This window comes from Macaca mulatta, chromosome 5, assembly GCF_049350105.2.
Source record: "Macaca mulatta isolate MMU2019108-1 chromosome 5, T2T-MMU8v2.0, whole genome shotgun sequence".
Lineage (NCBI taxonomy): Eukaryota > Metazoa > Chordata > Mammalia > Primates > Cercopithecidae > Macaca > Macaca mulatta.
This window is the reverse complement of record NC_133410.1, coordinates 119,093,462-119,115,191: the sequence shown is the minus strand read 5'-3', so window position 1 is coordinate 119,115,191 and position 21,730 is coordinate 119,093,462. Positions and strand designations below refer to the sequence as shown.

Here is a 21,730-nt window from a genome sequence, read left to right as displayed (position 1 = left end):
TTTCTTGAATTTTGCCATAATTTATAAATCTTACAAATGCTACTCTATGACATTTGTTGTTGAAATCTGTTGATTCATCAACCTGGATGAGAAATTGTTAGGTTCTTTTGATGCTATGCAGCATTATGTGACATGTCATCAATCACATCAGTTTATCAAACTTTGAAAGTGAAACTGTTTTAGTTTGTCATTACATCATATGCTGGCGTCTTACTCTCTGTAATTATACATACTGAAATTATGAGGTCCCATCAATTGTGGGGCTTTTTCCTTTTCGGGTCAAAAAGTTCCTCTGCTAAATAACTTGCTTTCTGGACCTTTTTACTGAAGGTCACTTAAAAAAAATACATTCTTTACTCTGGGTTTCCAAAGGTCATATAAAATTATCTGCTCTTTTACTATGGTTTGCAGTTAAGTGTCTTTTCAATTTTGCTGGAGCCATTGCTTCATTTATAAGTTGTGATTCTTCATTACTAACTTTATCAGAATTATTAAGATTTAGAATTATCTTCCATCTCCCAGTTCATCTTCAAAAATCACCACATTGGACTATAAGTCATGTTTGTAAAACACAGATGCTAATAAAGTATAAAATAAACTAAACAAAGAAATTTTTTTTAAAAATTTTATCTTCAAATGCAATTCACTTTTAACCTACAAGCTCCATGTGTCAGGCCTCTGAGCCAAGCCTGCATGCATACATCCAGATGGCCTGAGGCAACTGAAAACTACAAAGGAAGTGAAACAGCCTGCTCCTGTCTTAACTGATTGACCAACCTTTAGACATTCCATTATGACCTGTTCCTGCCCTGCCCCACCCGATCGATTGATCGACCTCGTGACATTTTTTTCTGGACCATGAGTCTTATGATCTCCCCACCATGCACCTTGTGACCCCCTCCTTTGCTGACAATAGATAGCCACCTTTAACTATAACTTTCCACTGCTTACCCCAGTCCTATAAAACTGTCCCACCCCTACCTTCCTTTGCTGACTGTCTTTTTGGACTCAGCCCACTTCACCCACGTGAAATAAACAGCCTTGTTGCTCACACAAAGCCTGTTGGTGGACTCTCTTCACATGGACGTGCGTGACACCATGTTTTGCAATGTTTACAACATTAGCAAAGCAACAGGGAGGCATTTGAGTTATGGGGCATTAAAATTCCTTCCTTAAAATATTATCTTTGATTATCTATTACATCAGGAGAGTTCATTAGCTGTCAGTTGACTGTGAATAAGGGGAGGCCAGGGAAGATCAGGAAATGTAAATCAGGAAGGATAGGCTGATGTTGTCAACCTATTGTCTCTCCCTCTCCCTCAACCTATTATCCCTCCTTCTTAATTCAACACCCACCAGTCATCAACAGTACCCCTTGCCTTCCATCAAAAGCTGAGAATGGACTCAGTGAAATGAACATAGTTGTGTGGAGCACTGTCATGTTTGTGAATGACCTCTAGCAAAATTCCTAATAGAGTTATTTGATCACTAGTCATCACTACAAGTGTTGGCATTACATGGAGAAAGAAGTTCAAAAGAATGCAAAAAAAAAAAAAAAATTCCAATCTCTTCTGGAATCCCTAGTAACCGTTCCTAGACTCCTAATAACATCTGCAGAAACTCACACTAGACTATAAGCTCCTGAAGAGTGAGAACTACATCTTCTTTGTTTTGGTATCCTAAGTACTTAGTACAGTGCCTGGAATAAAATTGATGCCCAATAAATATTTGTTAAATGGAACCGAATTCCTCTATGCTTTGAATTTCTGCTCATGCCTTGAAAACCTACTTATTAACAAATGATCATAGAATGATGGTCAAAAAGACAAAGAAAATATAAAAGAGATGGAGGGAAGAAAGTATATATGTACAGTCTAGTTGTGGTATTCAAGATCTAAGAAGGTGTCCATCCAGTTGTTTTAGTGAAAGGTTAGGACATCTAATTAAAATACCCAGTAAGGAGATACAGATGTTCCTCAACTTAGGATGGGGTTATATCCCAATAAACCCATCATGAGTTGAACATATCTGAGTAGAAAATACATTTAATACATGTAACCTACTGAACATCATAGCCTAGCCTAGTCTACCTTGAAGGTGCTTGGAACACTTACATTAGGTTACAGTTGGGCAAAACTATCTGGCAGCACAGCACACTGGAAAGTCTCATTTGTTGCCGCTGCCCAGCATCATAAGAGAATATTGCATGCGTATCACTAGCCAGGGAGAAGATCAAAGTTTAAATTTGAAGTACAGGTTTTGCTGAATGCTTATTGCTTTCACACCATTGTAAAGTAGACAAATTATTCAGTGTAACCATTGTAAGTTGGGAGACTGTATTGCTAATGGCAGCAAAGAGGGCTGCTGGCTAGGAATAGGGCTGAAAATTTTTATATTAGAACAAAATTGTAAAAGTACTTAGCTGAAGCTAGGCATGTAATCCCAGCACTTTGGGAGGCTGAGGGGGGCAGATCACTGTAGGTAAAGACTTCGAGACTAGCCTGGCCAACATGGTGAAACCCCGTCTCTACTAAAAATGCCAAAATTGGCTGGGCTTGGTGGCATGGGCCTGTAATCCCAGCTACTGGGGAGGCCAATGCAGGAGAATCACTTGAACCCAGGAGGCTGAGGTTGTAGTCAGCATCAGCCAAGATCGCGCCACTGTACTCCAGCAACACAGCAAAACTCCACCTAAAAAAAAAAAAAAAAAAAAAGAAAGAAAGAAAGACTGGGCGCTGTGGCTCACACCTATAATCCCAGCACTTTGGGAGGCCAAGGTGGGTGGATCACGAGGTCAAGAGATCGAGACCATCCTGGCCAACATGGTGAAACCTCGTCTCTATTAAAAATACAAAAATTAGCTGGCCATGTTGGCACGCACCTGTAGTCCCAGCTACTCGGGAGGCTGAGGCAGGAGAATCACTTGAACCTGGGAGGCGGAGGTTACAGTGAACCAAAATCATGCCACTGCACTCCAGCCTGGTGACAGAGCAAGACTTCGTCTCAAAAAAAAAAAAAAAAAAGTACTTAGTCAAGGTGCCATTAATTGTAAATATTAATGTGAACTCATGACTTTCTCTTTTATTTGTTTTTTATTATGAAAATTTCAAACATAAACAAAAGTTGATAGAACAATATAATGAACCTTTCTCTATACAACACTCACCTTCAATCAGCCTTTCGCAAATGTTTTCCTCCGTTTCCTCACTGTTATTATTAAAATTATTATAGCTAGAGTGTTTTATAGTAAACATTCTGTTCATAAATCTCCAGCAGAGGACTTTTTTAAAAACATAAGCACAAAACCATTACAACACCTAACAAAAATAGTATTTTCTTAGTATTAGCGAATATCCAGTCCATGTGGAATTTTCCCAAGTTATTTCAAAATATCTTTTAATAGTTGGATCAATCAAATGAAGATCCAAACAAGGGCCATCCATTGTATTTTATTGATTTGTCTCTTAATTTTCTTTTATTCTATGTCAGTTTCCTCTCCCTGTTCCCCCCCCCCCCGCCCCACCCCATAGCATTTATTTGTTGAAAAAACTGAGTCTTTTGTCATGTAGAATTTCCCACCTTCTCACTGATTACATCCTTGTGGTGGTATAAATTGTTTTTATATCCTCTGTATTTCCCATAAACTGGTAGTTAATTGATAGTGAGATCTACAGACTTGATTGTGTTCAGGTTCTTTTTTTTTTTTTTCTCTCTCTTCTGCAAGAATACTTCCTACTGTCCCATGAAGAGGCACATAATGTCTGGTTGTCTCTCTTTGGGGATGATATCAGTCAGCGGGATCAGTGTTATCAGCCTCATCCACCTCTTAGAGTTCCCTGCCAGCTTTTCACCTAATGGTTTTAGCAGCTGTTGGTGATCATCACTAGGTCCATTGGCTCATAAGGTAGTGCAAAATAGTAATATGATAATTCTATCATTTCTTTTGCAATTATTAACTGAAATAAAGAAATTTCCTTTTTTATTTCAATTTTTTGCTATCATTGTTCTTTGCAATGCTTAAAATATTTAATCTTTGGCTTGTGAGAGCCCCTTCAAGTCTTTCAGAACCACCAACTAGCCTGCGATGGCTTCCTTGCTTTCCGGTACAAAATATTTCTTTTACATTTTATGCCCCAGATGTGGAATCGCACTTTCTCCAAAGAGCCTTGTTTTTTAAAATGGAAAATGGTATGTAGAGAAGACAATCTGCCACTAAGGAGTGCTCATTGCTTCTGGATTGTTAGGACTTCTAGGCCTTATCAATGGACACAATGGACAACTAAGAGGTAATTATTTTTAGAAAGAAAAAAAACTGGGGGTCATAGTGACATTTCCAATTCAAAGTTAAGTCTACAGGGTTTCCATTTCTTTGAATTTAAACTTGTGTTTGTCTTACCCTGAAATTCTTATGACATTGGCATAATTACTTGTTTGCCTTAACCTCCATATATATATATATATATATATATATATATATATATATATATATATATATGTTGTCAAGTAAGTATTATTAACAGTAAGACTATTGAATACTACTTAGTTTGCTAATATTTTGTTTAGAATTTTTGCGTCTATATTCATAAGTGAGGTTGGTCTTTTTCTTTTTATTGTGCTGTACTTCTGTTTTTGTAGATTCTGATTGTAGAAGTCTGCCTTCAATGACTGCAGGAGAAGGGTGGGATACGAGGCCTCAGGGGTTTGCCTATGGCTTGCCTCTTAAGTGCAGAGTCTCCCTCAACTTGATGGAGGCTGGTGTCATCTAGAATGCTTCTCTGCTTCTGCCTCAGTGTCCACTCAAGGGGTTCTGGGTTAGAACATGTGCTACAGAGAGCCTTACTGTAGGCTTTAGCCTGGAGTAAATTCTCAAGTTGCCCCCGTGTGGGCCACTGGCTCAGATGTTCTTCCCTTTATTTATTAATTATTTAGTCCATCACTTCTCTCAGATTCTACTGTTTCTATTTATTCTGTGGTCTTTTGTATTTTGGATACCTTGTTGTCACCTATATGGATTTGACACTTCTTAAGCTCATTTAAGTTTTGCAGTTAATCTTTTCCTGTCTACTATATGTATTCTAGTAATTCCTCACTGTTTATGTCCTATTAATGAATCCTTCTTCATTTTTCAATGGTGCAGTGGAATTACTTTTATTTTTATATTTATTTTCATTGAGATCATAGGAGGAAAGAGACTTAAACTGAATAAAATTTCAGTCCTCATGAGCACTTTACATTTTCTTTTTGTTAACTGCTGTATTAGTCCATTCTTGCACTGCTATAAAGAAATACCTGAGACTAGATAATTTATAAAGAAAAGAGGTTTAATTGGTTCATGGTTCCACAGGCTGTATAGAAAGCATGATGCTGGCATCTGCTCAGGTTCTGGGGAGGCCTCAGGAAACTTACAATCATGGCAGAAGGCAAATGGAAAGCACATACATTACGTGGCTGGAGTAGGAGCAAGAGAGAGGGGACATTTTAATCAGAAAGGATCAGAAACAGTCCTCATTCACATGGAACAGGCAACATATACACTTAAAAGTTTTCCCCAGGCCTTATCTTCCACCTTCTGACATAATATAATAGTCAGAGATCTGGATCATCTGGATTTTCCATAAGTCACCATGGTTGTTTTTCCATTGATAGCATTACTTTGATCAGAGGAGATGAGGAAGTAGCATGATAAATACTTTGGTAAGACACATGTGCTCCAGAGAGTAGGAAATAAAGCCTGGCAAATCAGTAAAATTTTTAGGAAACCAGTGTTCAGGAACCTGCTGGAACATCCTCTAATGTAAAAGACAAATTTTTGTATCCTGTACTTTCTTTAACAAAGAAGGAAGCACAAAACCTGATGAGACTTTTTGGATGCTGGGAGCGAATATTCTGCACTAGGGAATACTGCTCTAGCTGCCAAAGCAGAAAAGGTTTCTGCAGTGGTCCAACAGACTGTATAGCATCAGAAGTCTCAGTGATGGGGGAAAAAATGCTGTGACGTGTTTGAGGAAGATCGTGTGGGAGAACCACAATATAGGATCTCAGGGTTCTGAAGCAAGGCCATGCCATCTGCAGCAGAGAATTGTATGTCTTTTGAAAACCAATTTGTATATTACTGGTTCCTGGTAAATGCAGAATAATGAATCATAGGACACTACATCACCATATGGCCAGAACTGCCTATTATTCTCTGGATCCAAATGGACCCACAAAGCAGGCCTAGCAAAAATGTATTGTAAGATAGAAGTGTGATATCCAGAGCCAAACACAAACAGGACCAGAGGTATGAGCAAGGTGCATAAACAGGTAGCAGGTAGGCCAGACTGCCCCTGTCCCCAGCATCCAAACAGTTGTACTCATGCCGCTTCCTCATCTCACACCTATAGCTTCCTGGGGAATCTGGTATGACCAGCTGAAGGAGGAGAGAAAAGGTCACATTTTGTTTACAGATGGGTTGGCTTGGTATATAGGTACAAGTTGAAAATAGACAGAGGCTGCATTACAGCCACACTTTGGAGTGGTTTTGAAAGACAGTGGTGAGAGAAAGTCCTCCCAAAGGGCAGAGCTGCAGGTGGTACACCTGGTCATCCACTTTGTGTGGAAAGGGAGGTGGCCTGAGGCTAGACTTTATGTAGAATCACAGGCAATAGTGATTTCCTGACCATCTTTTGTTCCCGAAATGAAAAATATTCAAAGATCAAGAGCAAAAAGTTCTGGGATACAAACAGTAACTTTACCCTGAGAAGTGAATAGTAACCAAGGGTTCAGACCACTCCTGAAAGAGACTGTGGGTCATGTCATCAGGTACGTCACTGACATCAGCAGAGGTGGGAGGTCAGAGTGAAGGGAATCTAGAATGGATGCATGTACATACAGGAGTGGGCATGAAGTATAAAAATCTTTGTATTACATGTTCATGCCTACCAGAAAGCATCTACCGAGAAAAGGCACTAAATAACCAACAAAATGGCTCAGCCAATTTGGCCCAACAAAATTATTGAGCCAAAATGACTGAGTCTCAGTTATCAGCCACCCCAGTGCTGGCACAATGGGCACAAGAATGAAGTGCCCATGGTAGCAGAGATAGAGGCTACCCATGACACCAATAGTATGGACCCCGAGGCTTATCTAGCTCACATCATTAACAAATGCCCAACCTGACAGCAGCTGACACTAATACTGTCCCCACAAGATGGCACAATTCATCAAGGAGACCAACTAGTCACTTAGTAGCAAGTTAACTACATCTGATTCTTTCACTTTTTGAAGGGTCAGTGGTCTATTCTTACAGGAATAGACATATATTTGAGGTATGAGTGTGCCTTTCTTGCCTGCAGGGCCTCTGTTAGCACTATAATCCAGAGAATTATAGAGTGCTTAATTATCTACCAAAGATCACATCCTGCCAGACAAGGCTACCCACTTTACAGCAAAGCAGGCCCAGGAGTGGGCCTGTGATCATGCAATCCCCTGGTCATATCACATACCACACCACTCAGAAGCTGGTGGACTTACAGAATGTTGGAATGGGCTGCTGAGGGCAGAGCTGAGGTGCCAGTTAAATGCAAAACTTTGTGAGAATGGGGTGCTATCCTCCAGGAAGCAGTATATACATTCAATCAAAGACTTTCATATAGCATTGTATTCCCAATAGGAAGAATATGTGGGCCTGGGAACCAAGGAATAAAGGCAAGAATGACCACACTTACCATCACCCCCGTTAACCAATTGGGAACTTTGTGCATCTTGTCTCCACAATTGTAGACTCTGCAGGGTTCATTGTCTTGGTCTCCAAAGGACTATACTTTCACCAGGGGCAAGCAAGAATCCCATGGAATTATAAACTAGAGCTGTTGCCTGGTGTACACTGAGCTCTTTGTGTCTAGGGACCAACAAGAAAGAAAGAGTCATAATCCACAAGGGTAATTGACCATGATCATTCCGAGGAGGTAGGGCTGCTATTACTATAACGTGGGCAGGGAGGAAGATGTGTAGAACCCACATAACCTACTGGGGTACCTCTTTTTGTTGCTGTTGTTGTTGTTTCTTTTTTAAGAGAGGCTCTCTCTTTGTCACTCATGCTGGAGTACAGTGGTGCAATCATGGCTAACTGCAGCCTCAACCTCTCCCTGTGTTGCTCAGGCTCATCTCAAACTCCTGGCCTCAAGCAATCCTCCTGCCTTGGCCTCCCAAAGTGCTGGGATTATAGGAGTGAGCCACCATGTCCAGCCTGCTCTTGTGACAGTAGGGATACAAATGGCAACTTTTGCCTGAGAAACAAAAGTAACCAGGGGCTTAGACCGCTCGTGAAGGAGATTGTGGGTCATGTCATCCAGTAAGTCACCGAGACCAGCAAAGGTGGGAGGTCAGGGTAAAGGGAATCTAAAATGGATAGGAAGGGGGCCAAGGGTGAGTATCAGCTACAGCCCCAAGATCAACTGCAAGGGTGGGAGCTGTAGTTTTTCCCATTCACTTCCTCTTCTAAGTTTTCTCTCAAGAATAGAGGCCCACTGAAATTTTTAAGGAGCCACTTCTGGATATATATGGAACATAGATCTAAAAGGTGCAAGTATGTACTCTGAAAGACACAGAGATGAGTTTCCCAGAACCCCTGTCAAGGAAGGTCTTGCTACCTGGCTGTAAAGAATGTAGTCAGAAGATACCTCCTCCTGATAGCACATAACTGTCAGATCCTTCCATGTCTGCCTTAGCTACAGAAAACTATCTCACCTAAGTATATGCCCTTCTTGGGCAATATATAGTAGGGGACCAAGCAAGGCAGAATATAATGGCCCAGCCATTTATACTGAAATCAGGGGCCCTGTGACAGGTCACACTCACTCCAGTTCAACTTCTCCCTCTGCTCACCCCTGCTTCCCCTCCCTTGCTTGTACGGGTATCGATCCCTAACAAACACTTGTACCCCATGCTCACTGTCTCAAGTCTGCTTCTGGTGAACCCAATTGTGTCAGCATTTCTGCTATCACAGATTTATTTCATAAATAGATAAATCCTGCATGATAGTTGGTACTGGCACAAGAATACCTGTTTTTGAAATTTCTTATACTCCAAAAATAAAATTTGATCACAGCACAACAAATACATGATAAAGAAGCTGGTTTCTAGAGTTTTAAATGTATTTTGCAGCCTTTGCTATGGTCTGCTTTTATTCTTACTGTCTCCTAGTCTTCAACCTTAAGTTTAAAGAATTTTATTTTTATTTTACAAAAAAAATATATATATATTGCTTCCAATATAATTTCTGTCTTCCCTGGAATAGAGAATTGAGTCATTGCTCATTAACAGGGTGGGAGGAAATCAGTCTCTTCTAGTGGAAACAAGTTCCTATTGGTCACCTCCCTCTGCTCTTTACTGGGAAGGCCATTTTTTGGTTTCAGTTACGGTAAATCTCTCTGGATTTCAGCCAAATTCTTTTGGAGTTCAAAAGTACAGAGTTCTTTAGGAGGCTTGTTCTTTTGAAATATTTTTTCAGAGGTTAAAAATTAAATTTCAAAAGAATACCTGGGGTGGAAAAGAGTTCTCAGCAGAGACAAAGACCCCGAACACCTCCAACATGAAGCTTCTTCATGTTTTTCTGTTATTTCTGTGCTTCCACTTAAGTTTTTGCAAGGTAAGCAATTCAATCTTTATGCAAACAATTTTAATTGATAGTTTAAAGGTTGTAAAAATATAGAAAATAATCTTAAATTTATAATTTTGACTTAAATATTACATGGTTCAGTTACCAACCATGCCACTCTACAGTCAGCAGCAAATGTTTTATGTTAATATCTTGATAAAATAGTTTTTTTAAAAAATAGCTCTTTTTATGTGCTTATATATGCAGAGGCATTGCACTGAGCAAGAGTTTTACTAATACAGGCTGTGATTTATTATAATTGTAGTAAATAAAAAATATTTACCAAGTTCCTCCTGTGTGTAAGGTACAGTACGAGAAAGACAGTGAGACTGATCTCTTCCTTCAGTAACCTTTTAGTACACTCTATAGTTATAGAAAGGGGAAATAATAAGCAAATTTGAAACATCTGAAAACACAAAAGTACAAGTTACAAGACAGTATACATTTAATTGTCAAAAGTGTTACAAATATGTGGTAAAGGACTTTAATGAGAGGACAAATCACTTCATGCTGAGAGGTTATGAAGAGATTATGGATCAAGTAGGATTTGAGCTGAACCTTTAATTCTGTATTACATGTGATCAGTGGTGAGAAAAAGGAGTGATTTCCAGCTTTTTTAGCCAGGAAAAGCAGCAAGTGCTACCATAGGAAGGCAGCAACGCACCAGGCCCCTCCAAATAAATGAATTCATTTGATCAGAATGAAGGGTTTGTGGGCTACAAAGGAACTCGAAACTGAAATGACATGTTGTATTGAAGTTAGAGTGTGAAGTTAGAGTGTTAAGGTGAAAAATGTTTACAACATTTTAGATACTTACTGATGATTGCCAACTTTGGTGGCAATCCAAAACTATCTTCTCTTAATGCCAGCTTGTAGAAGAAAATATTTAAAGAAAACTACTTAAGAAAACACATTTTAAGATTCTTGTAACTTCTAAAATAGTTGCTATCATCATTGCAATGTTTATAATAGAGAATAAATGGAAATAACTAAATGCTTATTAATAAGACACTGGTTAAATTATTGTATATTCAAAATTGAACTATTATGTAGCCATTGAAATGACAATTTATCTAAATAAAAAGTCCTTACTACAATTTTATTTTTATTGAAGAAAAACACACACACACACATACGTGTGTGTGTGTTTATATGCATACATATATAAATGCATACTTATACCTACTTATATATATGACTAAAAGATCTTATAGTATATGTATTAAATAGTTAATAGTTGCTATCATTGGCTAATAAGATTACTGGTGATTCTATTTTCTGTTTTATACATTTCTGAATTTTAGAATTCAAACTTTTTTTATTCTTTTTTTATTTAAACAAAGGTGTATTACTTTATAATTAGAAAAATTACTTTTTTGAAAATAAGAAATATTTCAGCTCCCTTTTCTATTCCTGAAAATAGCCTCTTTCTTTTATTGAACAGTCTTCCAAAAACAAAGTTGCCTTCAGTGCTTTAAGAAACAGCATTTAAGAAGGGTTAATCTCAAGTTCATGAAAATTTCAGAACTTCTTAAAATATTTGTTTATGAAAGAAAGTGGAATTTTTAAATTCTACTTGCTAAGAAGTAACCATTTTTAAGTTGTTACTCTTAAAGACAATATAATTAGTGTTCATATAGTTTTAAAACAAATCTAAGTTTTCAAAATGAAATGAAGTATGTGCAGCTGGGATACATTTTTAAGAGCTGAGGGTAAGTTTCTGCCTAAGGGATAAAAAGTATCCCCTTCCTTATTATTATTATTTTTTAATCAGAACATCTTGATGGACTGATGCTAAGGTGGATGATGTCAATGACTGGGATAGATGGCAGTGAGATAGAATTAAGTTGCTCTGAATAGTGAAAGAAGAAAAGCAGTTTTACTGAACCTCAGACGAGGAAACTAGAGGATTCAGAAAAGATGAAAAAGAAACCCGTAGCACAGTGGGAGTGGCTGCTGGTGGTAGGAATAGGGCCTTATGATGGTAGGAATAACCAAAGGATGTTCAACAACAAGGAAACTGGCTGGGTGAGGGGGTTCACACATGTAATCCCAGTACTTTGGGAGGCTGAGGCAAGAGGATTGCTTGAGCCCAGGAGTTTGAGGCTGCAGGGAGCTATGATCATGCCACCATATTCCAGCCTGGGTGACACAGCAAGATCCTGTCAAAACAAAAAACAAACAAAAAAAAAACAGAAGCCAAATGTTTCAGTCAATATGATTACTTACTGTAATTGTCCTGTGACATAATCACCAACTGATACCCTAAATTTTATTTTACCCTAAAATTTTGTTAAAAACTCAGGCATATACGGGTGGCATTTTAGAGAGAAAGAACTGGGGTAATGTTAAGCAGAATGACAACATCCTGGAAACGAAGGGGGCACACAGGAGGGTATACAGTGCAAGTGATGGCAGTGGAAATGGCAAGGTAGGCAGATCCACCAAAACCAAAAACCAAAAATCCACTTCCACAAAAACCAAAGAGAAGCTGTCAGAACCAACTTTATTTAGAACTGTGGAAAACAGTCAAAGGTTTATAGCACCCAAGCAAATGTTGAATGAAGGAACAGGCAACTAAAAATGGTAGGAAAGCTTTGTGGCATTTTGTGCATGTGTCCTTTGTGTCCTTACGCCGTACACTCCCTGATTTGGCAGTGGTCTTGAAGGGTAGCTATCTATGTTTCTCACTCAGGGAGGGACCCTGTTCCCTAGCACTAGAAAGAACACAGAAGACCTTATTCAAAAATAATGTGTTTGTCTTTTCTATCCTAAAGCCTACCTGAAGGACAGACCCCAGGCACTTGTCTTGGTTTCATCTAACTCAGAACTCAGAGCAGAAAAGCATTAGTATTGCAAAGGACAGGCACTGTAAGATTAATGAGCAATCTCAGCTGTCTGGGGCAAAGGATTACAGTGGAGGTACACAAGAGAGCACCAAAGCATGGGGAAAAGCTAAGATCTTATGGAAAATTAGGGCATTCAAAAGTGCCTGTGTGTATTGGGAGAGTTTAGGAAGCCACATACATGCTCAGGGCAGGATGCACGCTCAGAAAAACCTCAGAAGACTCTGAGCCTGCACCTCTGGTGGATGTCTAGGTTCAGTCCAAGTATGAAGTGAAAGCTAATGTAGAGTTGTACATGGCCTGGATAAGTGCCCAGGACAGAAACAATCTGCAAAGACTGGGAGAGATTTTGAGATTTTGATTTGTTTTTCTGGGTTTCTTTTTCTTCTCTCTCTCTGTCTCTCTCTCTCCTCTTGCATTGAAGGAAATCTCTGTCTAAATACTAACCGAATATAAGTCAAAGGAACAGACTTTAAAGACCACATGTGATAAAGAATAGACTTACCAAAAATAGTTTAGAAGTAATCAAACAAACACCAAGCAACCAAAACAAACCCCAAGTAGAAGGAAGAGTCTGATTTCAAGAGTTACTATAAGAGTCAAAATGTCCAGTTTCCAACTAAAAATTATGACGCATGCAAAATACGAGAAAGTATGGCCCATTTACAGAAGAAATGAATATAATCTGTTCCAGAAGAAGCACAAACTTTGGACTCACTAAACAAAGACTTAATGGTCTTTAAAAAAAGAAAAACGCTTTATTGAGTTATGACTGACATATAATAAACTATACATATTTAGTGTACATAACTTGATGAGTTTGAGTTTGGAGATTAATATATGTCTGTGAAAATATCACAACATATGCCATAAACATATTCACCACTTCCAAAAGTTTCCTGTCACCCTCTTTACTTATTATTTTGTGTGTACATATAACAACTCTTAACATAAAAGAAATTATGCTCTTAGCAAATTTTTAAGTATACAATACAGTATTATGAACAATAGGCACTATTCTGTAGTGTAGATCTCTAAGAATTACACATCTTGCATAACTGAAAATTTATACCTTTGACTAGTACTTCCCTGTTTCCCCCTCACCCAGTCCTTGGCAACCACCATCCCACTCTCTGGTTCCATGAGTTTGACTATCTTAGATTCCTGATGTAAGTGGTATTATGTGGTATCTATCCTCCTGTCCCTGCCTTGTTTCACTTAGATTAATGTCCTCTAGGTTCATCCATATTGTCACAAATGACAGGGTTTCCTTCTTTTTTAAGGCGAAATAATGTTTCATTGCATGTATATACCATATTTTCTTTATCAATTCTTCCACAACTGTAGAAGAATTTCCCTTTCTCCATATCCTCAGCTACATTTGTTACCTTTAGCTATTTTGACAATAACCATCCTAACTGGTGTGTGATTTTGATTTTCATTTCCCTAATGGGGTTAGTGATATTAAACACCTTTTGAAGTACCTGTTGACCATTTACATATCTTATTTGAAGAAATGTCTATTCAGCTCCTTTGTCCACTTTTTAAAGTAGACTATTTGGTTTTTTGTTGTAGGAATTCCCTATGTATTTTAGATAGATATTAACCTCTTACCAGATGTATAGTTTGCAAATATTTTCTTCCATTCTATATGTTGTCTTTTCATTTTGTTAAATGTAACCTTTGCTGTACAGAAGGTTTTTAGCTTGATGTAGTCCCGCTTGTCTATTTTTGCATTTGTTGCCTGTGCTTTTGTCGTCATAGTCAAGAAATTATTGCCAAGATTAATGTCAAGAAGCTTATCCTTTATGTTTTATTCTAAAAGTTTTATGATTTCAGGTGTATGTGTAAGTCTTTAGTCCATTTTGAGTTGATTTTTGTGTATGGGATAATATAGGGGTCCAATTTCATTTTTTGCATGTGGATTTCCAGTTTTCCCATTACCATTTATTGAAAAGACTGTCCTTCACCCATTGTACATTGTTGGCTTCCTTGTTGAAGAGCAGTTGACTATCTATGCATGGGTTTATCTCTGAACTTTCTACTTGGTTCCATGAATCTATATGTCTGTTTTTATGAGAGTACCATATTGTTTTGATTACTGCAGCTTTGTGATATTTTTTAAAGTCAGGAAGTGTGATGCCTCTGGCTTTGTTCTTCTTGCTCAAAAAGTTGTTTTGGCTATTCAGTGTCTTTTGAAATTCCATATAAATTTTAGAATTATTTTTTCTATTTCTGTAAAAAAAATGCCTTTGCAATTTTGGTAGAGATTGTATTGAATCTGTAGATTATTTGTGATAGCATAAACATTTTAACAATATTAATTCTTTCAGTGAAGGAATGTGAGTTGTCTTGCCATTTCTTTGTGTCTACTTTAATTTCTTTCATCAGTGTTATACAGTCTTCAGGGTACCAGTTTTTCACCTCGTTGGTTAAATTTATTTCTAAGTACTTTATTCTTTTAACTGCTATTGTAAATTAGAAAATTAGATTGTTTTGTTTTGTTAAAGACAGGGTTTTGCACTGTTGCCCAGGTGGGAATGCAATGGCAAATTATAGCCCACTGCAGGCTTGGCTTCTTGTGCTCAAGCGACCCTCCTACCCCAGCCTCCCAAGTAACTGTGACCAAAGGAGCGCACTACCATGCCAACTAATTTTATTTTTTGTAGCAATGGGACCTTGCTATGTTGCCCAGGCTGGTCTCGAACTCCTGGCCTCAAAGGATCTTCCCACCATGGGGCCTCTCAAAGCATTGGGATATAGGCATGAGCTGCTGTACCTGGCCTGAGATGGTTTTCTTAATTTCTTTCTAGGACAGTTCATTATTGGTGTATAGAAACACCATGATTTTTGTATGTTAATTTTGTATCCTGCAGCTTTAATGTTGCTGTTTATTGTCTTTTCATTTCTACTTGAATAAAACCTTTTATCATTTCTAAAAGGCAGGTGATGTATTTCCTGTTTTGGTTTATTGGGGAAAGTCTTTATCTCTCTTTCATTTTTAGAGGGTAGCTTTTCTGGGTGTAATATTCTTGGTTGGCAGTGGTTTGGGGGTTATTTCATCCTTTCAACACTTTGAATATATCATCCCACTCTTTCCTGGCCTGCAAAGTTTCTGAAGAAGAAGAAATTTGAAGAATAAATCCACTGATAGTTTTATAGGGTTTTTTGTTTTTTTGTGTGTGTATGACAAGTTGCTTTTCTCTTTCAAAATTGTCTTTTTGTCTTTGACATTTGACAATTTGATTATAACGTGTCTCAGTCTAGACCTTTTTAGGTTAGATATCTTCGTGATCCTTTTGGGGCTCATGAATCCAGATGTCCATTTCCTTCCCTAGATTTGAGATGTTTTCAGGCATTATTAATTTAAATAAGCTTTCTTTCCTTTTCCCTTTCTTTTCTTCTTCTGTAAATAACATAATGCATACATTGGTTTGCTTGATGGTATCCCATGAGTCCTGTAGTCTTTCTTTATACTTTTTAATTCTTTTTTTCATTTTTGTTCCTCTGACCATATAATTTCAAATAACCTATCTTTGAGTTCACTGATTCTCTCTTCTGTTTGACTAAGTATGGTGTTCGAGCTCTCTACTGAATTTTTCAGTTCCATTATTGTATTCTTTTCACCTCCAAAATTTCTCCTTGGTTCTTTTTTATGGTTTCTGTTTGTTGAATATCTCATTTTGCTCATGAATTATTTTCCCCTAATTTTGTGTAGTTGTTTATCTGTGTTCTTTTATAGCTCTTTGAGCTTCTTTAAGATGTTACTTTGAATTATTTGTCAGGCAATTTGTAGGTCTCCAATTCTTTTGAATCACTTATTGGAGCTTTATTTGCTCCTTGGATGGTGTCTTTTTTCTTCATAATCCTTGTAGCTTGTATTAGTGTCTGGATATTTGAAGAAGCAGCCACCTCTTTCAGTCTTTACAGACTGACTTTTGCAGAAAAAGCTTTTCACAAATCAGTTAGCCAGAGATTCTGGGTGGGCCAGCTGGTGGGGCCCATGTAAACAGCCTGTTGCTTGAGACCATGTGTGGGTGAGCCTGGTGCCTGGGTCTACCAGTGGGCCTGGTGCCACTGTCACTGCGTGGGTGGACAGTCTTGATGCCAGTGTCCAAGGGCAGGGTTGCTCTGTTTTTCCCCCACAAGAGAGCTCATGATCCAAAGGAATCTCTTTCTTTGTGTTGCTGTGTAGGGTAAAGGGTGACTCTATAAAGTGAAACTTGTTTTCTTACCCTTTCAATATTTTCTCATATCTTTTTTCTACTTGCATGCTATAACCTCTCACCTTGATCCTGGAGCTCTCATAAAGGTATTTTTATTCATAGATGGTTGTCACATTTGGTGTTTCTGTGGGAAGACAAGTGCTGGGACATTTTGTTCCACCATCTTGCCAATGTCACACTTTTCAACGGTCTTAAATGTGCTCAGAGCTACAAGAAACCCTGATAATAATGTATAAACAAATATAGAATATTAATAAATGGAATTTTTTTGGAGACAGAGTCTTGCTCTGTCACCCAAGCTGGAGTGCAGTGGCACAATCTTGGCTCACTGCAACCTCTGCCTCCCAGGTTCAAGTAATTCTCGTGCCTCAGCCCCCTGAATAGCTGGAATTACAGGTGCCCACTACCACGCCCAGCTAATTTTTGTATTTTTAGTAGAGATGGGGTTTCACCATGTTGGCCATCTGATTTTGAACTCCTGACCTCAAGTGATCCACCCACTTCACCCTCCCAAAGTGCTGGGATTACAGACATGAGCCACTGTGACTGGCCAACAAATAGAAATTTTAAAAAGAAACTAGACAAAATTTCTGGAGTTGAAAAGCACAATAACAAACATGAAAAATTTTCTAATAGGTTTCAGTAGAAGATTTGAGCAGGCAGAAGAAATAGTCAACAAACTTGATGATCACTCCATTTAATTAATTATCCAGTATGAGGAGCAGAAAGAAAAAAGGATGACAAAGAATGAACAGAGCCTATGAGACTTGTGCAACACCATCTAGCATACCAAAATATATATATAATGGGAATCCCAGAAGGAGAAATAAGAAAGTAAGAGAGAATATATGGCTGAAAACTTTCCACATTTGATCAAATGCATGGCTGTCCACATTCAAAAAGCTCAATGCAATCCAAGAAGGATAAACACAAAAAGGTCCAAACCAAGATACATTATAATCAACTTGTCAAAACCAAGGATGAAGAAAGTCTTGAAAACAACATAGTCATGAGATTCCATAAGATTAGCAGCAGCTTTCTCATCAGAAACCATGGAGGCCAGATGAAAATTTTATTTGTTGAAAGTAAAAAACTGTCAACCAAGAATTCTGTATCTGGCAGAACTATGCTTCACAAATGAAGGAGAAATGAAGAAATTCACAGATAAATAGAGGCTGAGGGAGTTAGTTACTAATAGACCTGTCCTACAAGAAATGCACTACAAGTGGCTGGATGTGGTGGCTCATTGCCTATAATCCCAGCACTTTAGGGGAATGAGGCAGGAGCACTGCTTAAGCCCAGGAGTTCAAGACTAGCCTGGAAAACACAGCAAGAGCCCATCTCTATAAAAAATAAAGTTAGCAAGGTGTGGTGGCATGTATCTGTAGTCTCAGCTACTTGGGAGGCTGAGGTGAGAGAATCACTTGAGCTCAGGAGTTCAAAGCTGCAGTGAGTTCTGACTACACCACTCCATTCAAACCTAGGCAACAGAGTGAGATCGTCTCTAAAATAAAATTAAGTTAAAATAAAGAAATACAGTACAAGTCAGAGAACCCTACATACTGAAGTGAAAGGACATTTGGCAGTTACTTGAAGTAATATGAGAAATAAAGAACTCCAGGAAAGGTAACTACATAGGTAAATATAAAAGCCAGTATTATATTATTTTGGTTTGTATTCCTTCTTTTCCTTTCCCACATGAGTTAAAACACAACTATATAAAACGATTATAATTCTGTGTTAACAGTGCACAATATATAAAGATGTAACATATGACAATAACAAGATAAAGGAGCGGATGGAGCAGTATAGGAACAGAGTTTTGTATGCTCTCAAAACCAAGTTATTATCAGTTCAAACTAGATTACTATAAATGTAATCACTATTAATTGTAATCTCCATAGTAGCCAAAAAGAAAGTATCTAAAAAATATATACAGAAGGAAATAAAAAGGGAACCAAAGTAATTGACTATGAAAAAATCAACTAAACACAAAAAGGGCAGTAATGGAGAAAATGAGAAACAAAAAAAGTATAAGACATACAATAAACAAATAGCAAATAGAAGAGTAAGTCCTTTCTTATCAACAATTACTTTAATGGAAGTGGATTAAATTCTAATATCAAAAGGCAGAGATTGGCAAAATCAATTTTTAAAAAATTATTATCCAACTATATGCTGTCTAAAGAGGCTCCCTTTAGGTCCAAAGAAATAAAGGATGGAAAAGATATAAATAACAGCCAAAAAAGAGCTAAAGTGTCTATACTAATACCAGACAAAATAGACCTTAAGTAAAAAACTGTTACAAGAGATAAATTACATGATATATTAATGAAAGGGTCAATTCTTCTGGAATATATAACAATTATGAATATTATACACTAAACAATAGAGCCCCAAAAGATATGAATGAAAAGTGACAGAATAAAAGAGAGAAATAGACAATTCTTGTTTTCGTGCTTTGTTTTTGTTTTTGTTTTTGAGATATAGTCATCCAGGCTGGAATGCAGTGGCATGATCTCAGCTCACTGCAACTGGTTCAAGTGATTCTTATGCCTCACCTCCCAAATAGTTGAGATTACAGGCGTGCACCACCACACCTGGCTAATTTTTGTATTTTTAGTAGAGACGGGGTTTCACCATGTTGCCCAGGGTGGTCTTGAACTCCTGACCTCAGGTGATCCATCCTTGGCCTCCCAAAGTGCTGGGATTACAGGCGTGAGTCACTGTGCCTGACCAGAAATAGACAATTATATAATAATAGTTGGAAGCTTCAATACTCCACTTTCTATAATGAATAGAAGGTCAATAAGGAATAGAGAACTTGAACAGCACTATAAGCCCAGTAGACCTAATAACTAGACATATATAGAACTCTGCACTCAATAATAGCAGAATATACATTTTTCTCAAGTGCACGTGGAACAGTTTCTAAGATAGACCATATAAGACTTGTCACAAAATGAGTCTCAATAAATTTTTTAAATGTTGAAATTATACAGGGTAGCTTCTCTAACCACAGTGGAATAAGGCTGGAAACCAATAACAGAAAGAAAATTAGAAAATTTACAAATACGTGGAAATTAAACAACACATTCTTAAGCAACCAATGGTCAAAGAAGAAATCACAAGGGAAATTGTGAATACTTAGAGATAAATGAAAACAAAACACAACATACCAAAACATATGACAGGCAGCAAAAGCAGTTATCAAAGATAAATGTATAGCAATAAATACCTACATTAAAAAAGAATAGAGGACCCAGAAATAAGGCTGCACACTTAGAACTATCTGATCTTCTACAAATCTGACAAAAAGAAGCAATGGGGAAAGGACTCCCTATTCAATAAATGGTGCTGGGATAACTGGCTAGCCATAGGCAGAAAATTGAAACTGGACCCCTTCCTTAGACCATATACAAAAATTAACTCAAGATAGATTAAAGAATTAAATGTAAAACCCAAAACTATTAAAACCCTGGAAGACAACCTAGGCAATATTATTCTGGACATAGGAATGAGCAAAGATTTCATGACAAAGACACCAGAAGCAATCACAGCAAAGCAAAAATTGACAAATGGGATCTAATTAAACTAAAGAGCTTCTGCACAGCAAAAGAAATTATCAACAGAGTGAACAGACACACTACAGAATGGGAGAAAATGTTTGCAAACTATGCATCTGACAAAGGTCTAACATCTAGTGTCTAAAAGGAACTTAAACAAATTTACAAGAAAAATCAACCCCATTAAAAAGTGGGCAAAGGACATGAACAGACACTTTTCAAAAGAAGACTGATATGCAGCAACAATCATATGAAAAAAAGCCCAACATCAGTGATCATTGGAGAAATGCAGATTAAAACCACAATGAAATACCATCTCACAGCAGTCAGAATGGCACTATTAAAAAGTCCAAAAAAATAACATGCTGGTGAGGTTGTGGAGAAAAAGGAATGCTTATGCACATTTAGTGGTAGTGTAAATTAGCTCAACCATTGTGGAACACAGTGTGGCAACTCCACAAAGACCTAAAAAGAGAAATTCCATTCAACCCAGCAATCCCATTATTGGGTATATACCTAAAGGAATATAAATTGTTCTATCTTAAAAATACATGCACACATATGTTGATTGCTGCACTATTCACGACAGCAAAGACATGGAATCACCTTAAATGCCCATCAGTGGTAGACTGGATAAAGAAAATGTGGTACATATACACCATGGAATACTATTTAGCCATAAAAGAGAACAAGATCATATCTTTTGCAAGAATATGGATGGAGCCTGAGCCCATTTCCTCAGGAAACAAATGCAGAAACAGAAAACCAAATACCACATGTTCTCATTTATAAGTGGAAGCTAAATTATGAGAACACATGGACACATAGAGGGGCCTATAAGACACACTGGGCCTATTAGAAGATGGAGGCTGGGAGAAGGAAGAGCATCAGGAAAAACAACTAATAAGTACTAGGCTTAATACCTGGGTGATAAAATAATCTGTACAACAGACCCCCATGACACAGGCTTACCTATATAACAAACCTGCACAAGTTTACCTATAAAACAAACCCTGAATTTAAATGTTTTAAAAAAGAGTAAAGATCTCAAATTGATAACCTAACTTTATAACCTAAGAAGCACATCTTCTTTAGAAAAAGGAAGAACAAACTAAACCCAAAGGTAGAATAAATAAAATAATAAAGATTAGAGACAAAAAAAATTATATAGTAAGACAATAGAATCAATGAAATCACAAGTTGGTTCTTTGGACATAGCCACAAAATTGTCAGATTTTAGCTAAACTGAGAAAGAAAAAAGAGAGAAGATACAAATAACTAAAATCAGAAGTGAAATTGGAGATATTACTACTGATCTTGCAGAAATAAAAAGAATGATAAGAGAATGCTATGAGCAATTATATGGCAGCAAATTAGATAACCTAGATAAATTAATAAATTCCTAGAAACACACAAATCACCAAAACTAATTAAAGAAGAAATAGAAAATCTGAA

General features: G+C 37.5%; 1 protein-coding gene across 4 annotated transcripts in view; it reads left to right on the top strand.

Moving 5' to 3' along the window:
* The window catches only part of CFI (complement factor I), a 71,606-nt gene that overhangs the window by 3,396 nt on the left and 46,480 nt on the right, over positions 1-21,730 (top strand). Inside the window, exon 1 of one of the 4 annotated variants that reach the window (XM_015139020.3) lies at positions 9,318-9,628. The exons of 2 other annotated variants lie outside the window; for them this stretch is intronic. In XM_015139020.3, the coding sequence (XP_014994506.2) occupies positions 9,572-9,628 (57 nt within the window). In that variant the 5' untranslated portion in view covers positions 9,318-9,571. Of the gene's footprint in view, positions 1-9,317; positions 9,629-21,730 lie in introns of those variants that run through there. One more of the 4 variants, XM_015139025.3, reaches the window with a different exon arrangement.